This window comes from Aythya marila (genome assembly GCF_965140915.1).
Source record: "Aythya marila genome assembly, chromosome: 1".
NCBI classification, from domain to species: Eukaryota; Metazoa; Chordata; class Aves; order Anseriformes; family Anatidae; genus Aythya; species Aythya marila.
Window position 1 is genome coordinate 97,433,185 of NC_139042.1, and position 12,078 is coordinate 97,445,262.

At 35.8% G+C, this 12,078-nt stretch overlaps 1 protein-coding gene and 1 long non-coding RNA gene across 5 annotated transcripts in view; one reads left to right on the top strand and one right to left on the bottom strand.

Moving 5' to 3' along the window:
- LOC309877855 overlaps positions 1 to 12,078 on the bottom strand; it is a 637,773-nt gene that overhangs the window by 155,607 nt on the left and 470,088 nt on the right. The gene's annotated exons all lie outside the window — the stretch shown is intronic.
- Positions 1 to 12,078, top strand: part of USP25 (ubiquitin specific peptidase 25) — a 93,433-nt gene that overhangs the window by 44,961 nt on the left and 36,394 nt on the right. For all 4 annotated transcript variants that reach the window (XM_082772232.1, XM_082772233.1, XM_082772234.1 and 1 more), the window contains one exon: positions 7,262 to 7,348. In XM_082772232.1, coding sequence (XP_082628358.1) covers positions 7,262 to 7,348 — 87 coding nt within the window. The remainder of the gene's footprint in view (positions 1 to 7,261; positions 7,349 to 12,078) is intronic.

The following is a 12,078-nucleotide window of genomic DNA, read 5'->3' on the forward strand; positions in this document are numbered from 1 at the left end:
AGATGGGGTTTGGCATCTCCATAGCCTTTTCTATGTGAGTCTGTAGGAGTCTGGTCAGTCACTGAAAGCCAAGACTTTTTTTTGTTTTCTCCCTGAAAGTGCATAGCTTTCAGAACAAAGAATTAACAAGCTAGTCTTATAATTCTCTGTGGTTGCTTTTAATTTCAGGGTCCCTAATACCATTTCTGGTATTCTACTCTTTTTGTGCTTAGAAGAAACCTTCTTTCTTTCCTTATTTCAATATATTTGGAGCTAGGATCTTACTTGATCTGAAGCTTTTAGTTCTAGAAAGCCAGCTTGATTGGTGAGAATCAAGCAAATGTTTTCTTCCCAGTTGTCGGCTCAGCTATTGTTCTTCCATCTTTGAAGCAGTTTTCTGCAAGAAGCTAATTTCTGAATTGTTTTGTTTTTCCTGTTTGTCAAGTTGAATGAAAGGGATTGTGATGGATGATGTGGCCAGTATGTTAATAGCAAAATGCCTTTTATTATGTAAAAGAGTTGCATATATGTACATTGTACATGATTCTCTTGCTTCCCTGGGCATGTAAATGGAAGGCTTGGTGTTGAAGAACTTCTGGTGTCAATCTCTGAGTTATTAAGTTAAAAGTCACTGACAGAATATTTTCTCTCCACTGTTTTTTCTGTGGAACAGTCTGAGCTGGGGGTGGGTGAGGAATGTGATATAAACTGTTCGGTAGGGCTTCATAGGCAGGGGAATAAGGATGTTGGAAATCTAGGTTCTCTTTCCCTCCTTCCATTACTTCCTCTGTTAACCTACTGAGTAAAGATCTACCTGTCGCTTCCAAGTTCAGACGTGCTGTGATCTTTTCTGTTGGGATATTCCTTTCCTTCTTTTCGTTCTTCTCTGTTGTCTCCAAGTTCCTCTGGTTCTTTGTGATTTTTCAAACTTACTTTATATTTAGTGGTGTATAATGTGAAATTTCTTTTGTGAAGGGTTGGAAATCTTTAATGGATGATGGCTTTAACTTTGACTAATAACATGATTGTTCATTTAATTAAAGGATACAGAATAAATGCGTTGAGCTGTGATCTTATGTGCAATTTCTAGGTTCAGAAGGGCATAAAGCCATGAAATTGCTTAGGTGTATTGTTTACTTGTGCATTTAATCAAGAACTTGAGAACTGTAACCATATAAGGAAATCTTGGCTGATATTTTATGTCTTAACATAATTTTTTCTTGCTTAAAGCAAGTAACAGAGGAGTGGTTGAATGGCGTTTTTTAATATGTGCCAAGACACGAATGTAAGATGAGTTCTTCTGGAAGTATCTCAGATCATGCTTATCTGTCTTCTGAATTACAGTAATGTTCTGAGTTTGTTGCTATAAATGAGTAAACGTTCTCTAAATACAGGCTGGTAATACCATGGTGAGCTGCTGTTTACTTAAAATGTCAACTTAACCCAAGTCTGCTGGAGTTCTTAAGTTAGTTTGACTTTCTAGATCAAACAGTATGAAAGCTGTTCTCCATCTTTTTCCATGTTACACCTAAGCCTTCTAGAAAAAACAAACCACAACAGCTCAAAACTGCATTTTATACTTGAGTTTTCAGCAGTTTGGAATGCTGAATTGTTGATTGTTTATGAGTAAGAATGTGCTTTGTGAGATGCTTTCCAAAGCTTTTAAGATCTGTGATTGAATCTCTCTGTGACTTTGAAAACACTAAATGTTTTCTGGACTCCACTGTACATGTGGAGTTGTTCTGCACAAATTCAACCACGAGGTAGTGTCATATCTGTCTGTAGGAGTTTTGCTTCCAAGAAGGATAGAGAAAAAACTCTCATACCTATAATTTCACAAGTATAGGAACAGGAACTTGCTAAAGTCCTAGCTTTTAAGGTCCTTTCTTATTTCGTTTGTTCTTTGTCACTCTGTGCAGGTTTCTAAAGAATGTGAGGATTTTTAGGAAAGCTTTTGATTGTGCCAAGTTCTCAGTGAATGAAAAAAGCAATATCAGAATGATGCTCTGGATAACTTCCTCGTTTTATCATGGTCTTTTTCTTTAAAAGGTGGAAGGCAATACACAGGGCCATTATTCAGGAGGAAAATATATTTAAAATTTGTAGTAATTTTTAACATTAATTATTTTCTACACTGTAATAAAATGTGTTTAATTTATATGCAAAAGCAAGTAAGTATAGCACTCAAATTCATTTTAGCTTAAGGATTATAGGAAGGATTCTTGTCTGTGTTTTACTGCTATGTGATGTATGTATTGGCTTAAATATAGGTCTGATGAGCACATTTAATACCTGTCATTAGTCTCTGTTCTGATAAACAGGATTTACCACTTACTGTGAATAAGACACACACAAGTGGAGCAGCAAGCAGCCCCAGAGTAAGTTACAGGGACGGAAAGCAGCATAGTGCGTAAGTTGGTGCAGTGGTAACAAACAAGCTGCTTCGTGAACTCCTGTAGTCAAAAGAGTAGGTTCAAGAACATGAACCAAAAGGTAAAGTACATCGTTGAATAGAAAAGGTGGGGAAGGCCTTAAAGACGAGTGAGAAGCAATTCTTCCGAGTTAGTGGTATAGAATCCAAAAGACTTGAAATTTGGAGAGAAGTGAAGTTATTTCCTGGTGAAATTGCATGTGTTCTTGCAATATTGAGCTCTGCTAAACACTAATATTCAATCCACAGTTTGTGAGAGTGTTAAGACACCAATAGTCATTAGTGTAGTAGGATTACTTTTTTTTTGGAACCCTTAGCACTTTATTAGCACTAGTTAAAAAACTTGAAGTTAGTAATGCTACTGACAAGAGTATATGCTCATATGTGCAGGTTAGCATATAGGGTTCTGCTTTTTCTTTGATTTATATTATTGGCACGAATGAAAAATTAACCCTAAAAACGGCCAATCTTCCCCACTAACAGTAGCTCTGTGTACACCAGAGTTGTTTATAAAGTGAAGTAAGAACATAAATTTGTCATGTTAGCAGAGGCAGACTCTTCTAAATAATATATTTAATGACATAGGCAGAATTCTATTTATGCTCTTTATTTTCAGAACAGTAATGTATTAATTCTTTAAGATTGCTCTATGCTTGCTATACAGACTGAAGGTAGATATGGTCTCTGCTTTGTGGCTTTAAACTCTGAATAAATATAAAATTGGAAATGCACAAAGGGCCCACGGTGGGTAAATGTCATCTCGGCAAATAGCTGTTTTGGGGTGTTAATGCATATATAAGCTTTTGACTTGCACAAGATCATGTTTTGGCTACATGCCAATACCTGAAGGGATTCATTTAAGAGCTTTGCAGAAACGCGTGTTTCTCTTCCCCCCTGCCTAATAATTGCTTTTTAAGCTGTACTAACAAGATACCTTTCAATTTTGGTTTCTAACCAAATTAAATCCTTGCTAAATTTTCTTTGCCAAAATTCAAGTTTATAATTTTCTCTTGTTAAATCTCATGCCTTGGCACTAATTGAGACAAATTTTCTTGCTAGTATTTGCTGCAGACACATTGCTATTGTTATGCACACGTACACTATTGGTGGCATTCTTACTCATTTTTAAATCAGTTCATTCTGGTGAAAGTAGCATGCCCCAGGAATGGAAATTGCACAGCTTTTTCTTGTGGTTGTGTTAAGACAAACCTCAATGCTGACCACGTTTCACAAAAGCCAATGTTCCAGCTGCCTGCCTATAGGTATGGCCTATTTTTGTTGGCTAAGCTTTAATAACCACGGTTTTTCTTGCTTATCACCTTAGGAAGTTTCATTTTTCTACAGCCATTACAACATTGGTCAAATGTATTCATTCTACTTAAACATCATTGTCATTTTATGTGAAATGAGAAATGTTTTTGGCATCTTATAGCCTGTTTTAGAATTAGTAGCCTGAATTGCTTTAATACAAGCTTCATAGAACAATTTGAAAGCCCTTCCTTACTTCTGAGTTTAATCTTTGCAAATTGAATAGAAAGATGGCTGTGTTTGTTGTATTACAAGATTGTGTTCTTCATGTAAACTTTAGAAAGGTAATCAATATTAAAAATTCACCAGCTATACTTGCTTCTTTGACCTGGACAGTGGAAACATACGAAATTGCTAGTCTATTTCTTTTTACATCTGTTGCTGAAACAGCTGTTTTTAGTGCCCTGTGCTTACAGATCTTCAAGAATCCATCAAAGAGTGCCTGTCCAAAGCTATATGCAACAGCTTGATAGGTTATCTTTCATCTGGATGTAAAAGTACTGTTTCCTACTCTCCAAGTATGGTTGATGTCAGTACCTTTACTATTTTGGGACTCCGTTGGCAGCTGGTAATGATCTGAGTTGCATGCTAAGCTTTTATGGATTTAATGTGATGACTAATTTACATTCTTACAGTGTTAATGCAGCATCACAGTACTTGAATATTAAGAATTATTACTTTATTCAGCCAAACTAATTCCAAGGCCCTTGTTTTGATAATCCTAGATACTAAGAGGGGAAAAGGGTTAGGCAGGATGTTTAAAGTGAAACTAAGGCTACTTATATTCTGAAACTGGTGTCTGTGTATGTAACTAAGGTAGACATTACTTGGAAAATTGAACGTTTTTGATATCTTACATTCTTGAAGCTACACCTCTAAATAGTTCTCTCTAGCATGACAGAAAATATCTATATTACCACCTGTTCTGGGGGAAAGCCTCAAAAAGTCTATTGTCATTCAGCATTGTTAGAACTCCCTAAACTGACAATGTATCTTTTTTTTTGTTTGCTTGTTTATTCTCATTTTCTGTTATGCTCTCGTTCTGTCCCTAACTGAAGCAGTAGCAGAAAGGCATTCTGAAAATCTGTTCATTTTCATGGTAATTAGAATTGATATCACTTACTACTACTGTGATTCCCTTTCCTAGCAGTGGTGTTAATCTGTCCACTTGGTAAGCAGGTGTTAAGCTAATAGGAAAATAAAACAGTAAAAATTAATCATTTGCTGTCAGCTTAATGAGCTGAGAGGACAAGCATTGTGCAGGAAGTGGAAGCAGAGGTAGACTACTGAGGAGGAGTTTGGAAACACTGCCCAGGCATGAAAGGATGGTGTTAGGAAAGTGAAAATTTACCTGGGATTAATGCTTGCAGAGGATGCCTATGGTAATAAGAAGAACTTTTGTTCCTATACTGGTAATAAAAAGCCAAAGAAGGACCTGGGTCTAGCTCTGAGCTGTGGGTGAGGATTGAGTCAGTGGTTACTGGAGGCAACTGGGCCCATATTAAATAGTCTATGGGACCCACTGAGCTCCATCCAGTGGAGTTGAGAGAAGAGGGTCAAGTCCTAGCAAGGCTGCTGTCTGTCATCTTTGAAAGTTTACTGAGAATCAGAGGTTTCTGATAAGCTGGGGATCTTTGAGATGGTCAGCCTTTGCTTGGTCAAGCAAATGTTCTGACTGCAGTTGTTAAAATTTAACATTTTAACAATGAGTTGGAATATCTGTACAGGTACTTAAAAGGATTCAAATGGATTTAGAAAAAAATAAGAGAAAATAATTTTAAAAGAAGAAAATCAGAAATAAGGTGGGAAATAAAGAGCTAATACTTACTGAAATGCCAGGCAAAATCATAAAGTTTATTACAATTTTCTGTACTAAATTTGGATGTGTTATGAAATTGGCCAGCTCAGCTGCTTGGCACTTTGATAGCACTTGGATTAGTCATGGAGAGAAGTCAGTCTTTGGACATTATATTTCAACAGCTGGTTTATTTTGTGTGTAAGGCATTGCTATGTTTCGCTTGATGAAGAGCCCATCAGTGGAATGTTGTTACATCATGAGACATAACTTCAATTAGTACGAACTTCTAGAATGACACTTGAATTAAATATTAACATTTTCTATGGTTTGAGTAAGTAAACAAAGGACTCGGTGTTTTAATCTTTCTTCTCTGCAAGGAAGGATAAAAGGGAAACCTGTATTCTGACCATCAAAATAGCTGGGGAAAAAAAAGCTTGCCTACTTGATTATATTGATTTAGCAATGTGAGAAAGGACTTTTTTCGGTGGTGTTTTTGTCTTCTTAAATCTAAAAGTGTTAGGAAATATAACTTTGATAGCCGCCTGATTTTGCTGGAGATGGTATATGAGAAGAGGTCAAACTCGGACAAGGGTCTTTCATGAGGAGAGCAAATTCTCACAAACTCATCTTTTTTTTCCATCCAATGTGTTTAAAATTCTTAGAATAAATCCACTGCCTCTTCACAATTTGAGTTTCACTTTCTTGGCATTATGGAGTTGAAATCCTGTTAAGTCCATTGTGGTCTGTGACTTAAGTCTTTACCTGTGTAGAACAAATTGTGGGATCAAAGTCTGCTGCCAGAGTAGGCAAACTCTGCCTTTCAAAAATAAATAGCTAATATATGGTTAGGGAAAAAAAAGTTACAGGCTGTAAAACCAAATGGGATGAATTAGAGGGTAAACCTCTCCTGTGCTTCTCTGAGTGTGTTTAAAATATGTTAAACCCTTTCTTCATCCAGATGCTGTGGTAATGAAGGGATAGAATTAAGCCTAACTTACCTTTAAGAAGCACTACATCTTCAACTTTAACCGAAGCAGTTCATGCCTATACAGAAAGGCAACAATGCGGTTACATCAGTGCTTTGGACTTCAGTCCTCAGCCACTGCTTTGGACTTCTATTTTTGCAATCAGTTGTCTTTTTCTTGTACTCTCTTGGCTCCAGGCTCTGTGTTACACTATGGTGTTCTTCACAGGTGTGCCCTTTTTCTTGTCCTGTTGTACATAAAATTAGAATAACAGCAGTTCCTTATTTGCTAAGTTGTGTAACCCTGGTTTCCTTACTCTAACATGCAGTATTCAAATCCTGGAGGAATGGAAAGAATGGAATAAGTACAGATTGCAAGTGGATTTAAGTTGCAATTACAAAGATATAGCCTCTCTGCATTGAGGCGGTAGACAATAGAGGGGCTACAAGGCAAATTTTACATAGTCAATGAAGCTTTTATTTTGATTTGAAAACTAACAGCTATACAGTTAATAAAATGCGCTGAAAAAAGTAATTTATTCTACCTATCATATAAACTTATTTTTTCATTTAAGTATAAAGTTTTTTTTTAATTATGCTTTTTCAGTAAAGTAATTGTGTAATGTTGAAAATGTATTTAGCAAAGTTTAAGTAAAACAATATATAATGGTAAAGTTTCATTTTAGAAGCTATATATTTAACATTTAATTTATTGGCACACTTTGGAATAATTTTTTAGGGTTTTCAGATGTGCTGTAACACTTTATTTGTTTCTTTTCAGTCATTATTTAATCTACTGGAGTTTCGAAGACTAGTTTTGAATTTCAATCCTCCTGCAAATGCTCAAGACTTGCCTCGAAACCAAAAGGTAAAATTAGAAGCTGACTTCCCCTAGTGGTTAATAACGGCATTTCTCTATTGTAATTGATTTTTGCACTGCTCTCTAGTTCAAATTAGCACAGATGTTATAGGTGCCAATTAATATCGCTCTGAGCTTCTTATTATGGATCTTACATAAAACACTTTGGCTTTGTAGTAGAGTACCTCTCTTAACATCCTGCCCTGTAGACTGCTCAGCAAACAACCGCATAGACTAGATTCAGTGGAAGGGCTACTCTGAGCCTTGTGCAACAGTTGTGGCAGCATTGATGCTAGTGGGTGAGCATTTTTAATGTGGAAGTAGTTTGTATGAAGAAGCATGTTTTATTCTGCACCCCTTGCACTGTGCAGCTGTGGGCATACTTTTTGGTTAGTCTGCATGTGTTTGATCTGTATAGGTTTTTTGGCAGCTTTGTTAGCTTTGACCTGGCCCCCTCATTGCTTTTTGGGGATGTTTATTATTTGCAACTCATGATCTGAGATTAAGCTTTTGATTATTAGCTAGTCTCTTCTGGACATTTAGCAAAGTGATTGTAAACATAAATTTTCTCATGCTCATTCTGGTATTCATATGGGGTTGTGGAACAGAGGAGTTGGCTCAGGTTTCTTGTAACCTCAGGTTAATGTGGAAGAATGGGCATGGACTGACAGACAAAACAGGCCAAGTTTTCTTCCTTCAGTAGATGCTCTCTGAGGAAAAATGCATAGGAGTACACTGAATTCTGTGCTATAAAATAGTTAAAGAAATGGAAAGAGGAAGTAGCTGCATGAAATGTGAAAACACTTAATGTCCTGGTTTTTCAGGTAAACAGAGCAATGAATTCTTGCATATCCAGAAATTAGACTGTTGTCCTTTACTCCTTCCTTTCAGATTTTACACATGGAGTGTGTTGTCAGCCTGTTTTTATTTGTTTGGCACTTCAGGCTTGACTGGAATGTTCACTAGCAAAAATTAAGCTGCAATTCAAACAAACAAACAAACAAAAAACAAAGAAATTAGTGTCCATTTTCAAAACCTCTAGGTATGCACCGTTAAAGGGAAGTTGCATGTTCAATCATAATTGTATAATCCCTTTTTCCACCTGCACCCTCATTCCCCCCACTGAAGAACAAGGTGTCACTTGTTTACTTAAGGAAAAAAATGTTTGCAATAGATTGTGAGATGGTGTGCAGATACAGCATTGGTAGTGTTGGGAACATATCACAAGAGTGTGGCAAGATGGTGTATTTTAGTAAGGGCAGAATAAAGTCATGTTATGTTCTACCAAAGAGTTTTCCTGAAATATTTTTTTAATTATTTTTTTTTAGATTGACTTTCTGGCCTGTGTTTCATTATTGGTTGTTTTAATAATATACTCCAGTACTCAAATTTCTTTACCGTCATTTTTGAGGGCTTAAAAAGGCAGTTGGCATCAAAGAGGAGATACGAAATAGATAATGCCATGTTGTTGTCTTTGAAAAATGGCTTACCAGAGCATTGATGTTAGAAGCCATATGCGACTTTAGCAATTCCAAAGTGCTATTGCTTAGAAATTCTGACCATGACAAACAATACTAAGGCTGTGTAAATTTGTGAGACACTGAGCAAATGATAGGGAGTTGTGTAGGAACCTACTGCAAGCCTGCTAGTAAGATTAGCAGTAGTTTGTATCCTCTCCTACGTCTAAATACCAGAATGGAATTGTAAATTATTTATGCACTCATATCTCTTATCTGCAGCTCAAAGGGGATTGCATTTATGTTGAAATATGTTGTGGGTAGACGTTCAGAAAAGAGAACTCTTCATTAGTTGAAACATAGACAGTAGAAATAAATAGGCATGTCCCCAAATATGGTGCTTATATTTCATTATATGGTGAAGACAAGTAGAATCAAATTCATTTAAAGTTGTAATATAAACCTCCACTTGACAAGAAAAAAAAGTCCTGGAGAAAAAATGCCCTGGAAAATGTACTTCTGTCTTCTTACTTGTTTTAAAAAATATTGTGACTCAGTGTTGTTTTTTTTTTTCTCTCTTTTTTTTTTTTTTTTTTTGGTGCTGATAGTGGTTTGTGTGTGTGGTTTGTTTTTTTTTTGGTTTTGCTTTTTTTTTCCCCCACTTAATCTTAAATGCTGGGTGTGACTTACATAACCTGCTAATAAAGAAAAAAATTAATAATCTCAGATTTTCAGGACCTTGGTTTACATCTTGTCATCTTGTTTTGTTTCTGTTTGATGGAAAGTAGGGTTTAATTCTAAGATTGTGACAGTGTCTTGATATAGAATTAAAGCATTTGGTTGCACTTCAGGCAATATTCCATAGTAAGATGTTTCCATCCTTTCCTATCAATATATTGAATCTAAATGCCGGTAATAATTTGACATGTAAAATTTTTCATCCAGAAGTCATTTGTATAAATTTTTTACTTAAGCAAACAAAAAAACCCACTGCCACCAGCACAAAAAAAAATGCACGCATGTTTGCCTCAATTAACTGGACTTTGTTTTTCTTGTATTTCAAACATTGGCATACATTTAAAATCTCAGATCAGTTTTTTCTTCTCATGTGAAATTCCTTTTCCTCGGTTGGTGTGTTACTCAGCTTCTTCCTGCGGAACAAAATATGGTTGGCTGTAGTCACTGCAGCCCCTGTGCCCTCCCAGCTCTCTTAGCTCCTGCTGCCATGCAGCTCCAGCTGTATGCAGTGAGGCCACCTGAATATTTGGTGTGGACTGGATCTTCAAGAAGCTTTTTATTATCACAAGAAAGGGGTTACTGTATTACAGGTCAGCATGTCCTTCCCAGTGTTTCAACATTATTGTTATGCCAGTGTCCTGGCATACTGACTGAGAATAATGAATGCTTGCTATGCATTAAACATCTAGATTGCTTTAGAAGCATTTCTTAATCATAGATTGTCCCAACATCAGAGCATTAAGAAGTTGCTTATGCAGGCAAGATGGGTGATAAAATAGAGAACATTTTAGATGATAAACTTTCTGTACAGCTTTTGTTTTAAAATTGATTTTAACTTTTTTCTCATTTCATGTAGAGTGTACTTGAATATTGAGAACCTTGTGCTGTGCTGTGGTTACTTCAGCAGTTCTTTTTGTAATAAAATGTGAGTCCTTTGTAGAACTGTCCATGGCTTGGGGACTGGCTCACATCCACTTGAAGATTTTAGGCTTTGTTTAGTCAGAATCGCTGTTTGTTGAGCTAATGCCTAGATGTTAAAGGATGATGGCAAATGCATTAAAGAGAGCTTCCAAAAAAAACCCAACACATTTTATTCATTTTAGAGAACCTTTTTCGGCTTTAGAGGAACATTTGTTCTGAGTAATCATTTTGAAATCAGTAGCCAGTTGATAACCCAAAACTACAATTATTTCTGAAACTCAGCAAAGTAAGTAGTGTAAGACTGGGTGGGTAATGCAAGAATGCTTATTGCTTCTGCAATTCAAATTTAATAAAAGAAAGATGATATCTAGATTATTCTTTGGTCAATCATCTACACGTGTATTATGCCTGTGAACAGGTGATTGCTAGTTCTGAAGCATCTTGATAAAATGTATCTAAAACCCTGTTCATCTTTAGTAGATCACTTTATGAAAATAGTAAGAACAAATCACTTCAGAACTTGTTTCTCTGTTTTCTTGTTAGAAATTGATTTAAAGATATAAATGGAAAACTGATTTTATTCTTTAATTATGAAGACTGATTGTTGAATTAGGGTGTCATTTGACAAAGTCTTCAGCCTTTTCTGTGAACATTGGTTATAATTGGTCAATGTTTTGCAAGGTGGACTAGAAGAGCAAGTGAAACATTTTGGGGATTTACATGACCAGAAGTAGTTTTTAAGTAATAAGCAGAACACATTCCAGTTCCACACAATGCATGGTTTTTAAAGATGAAATAAAAGACTGTATGTACTAGAAGCTTTATGTGCACTGGATTCACAGGTGAATAACTAAACAGGTCTGCTCTTTGATGAGCACATTTGTCACCAAGTTATTCCAGTTTGGCCCGTATCTGACATCTGTGCTGTGTTTGAATGATACTTTGTTCTACATGCAAGTGGATATTACATGGGTTTTAATTTCACAAGTGTGTGTCAACTATTTGCTCGGGAGTAAGAATGATATCCAGTCTCCACAGCAGTAAAATTGTGGATTAATCTATGGTGTGATTGATTGTGTTTCAATTTACTTGTTTTTCATTATACAGGCGAAGGTAGTTCTTTTGTTTCTTTCCTGGAAACCATATAATTTTTTATTTATTTTTTTTAAGTTTTCAAGAGAGCAGGCTATTTCTGTTAAGAGAAATAACAATCTATTTACACGTTATAAATTCAGAGTCTTCAGGTAACAAAAAAACTTCAAACAAAGGCAGTGCATAGGCTCACAAGTAATTCTGCTAGATTTAGAGAGGGATGCTAAGTCAACAAAAGTGATGCATATGGTTGCAGTGTTTTACTTGAGGCTTTGTAAAATCTGCCTGCACTAACTGATAGGGCTGTATGTGGTGTTCTTTGAGGAACCTGCATGCTTTCAACTTTCTTACACTAAATGAAGCTTGCATGCTATTTCTTATCTCATCTAATTATTCTTGTGTTGTATTTTTAATAATTCACTCAACTTCAATTTTTTTTCTTCTGCTCAGTGTATCAGATGCACACATAATTGTAAATAGCTTTCCTCCATTGTTTATCCAATTAACTTCACTTTTGCTATATTGGAGTTG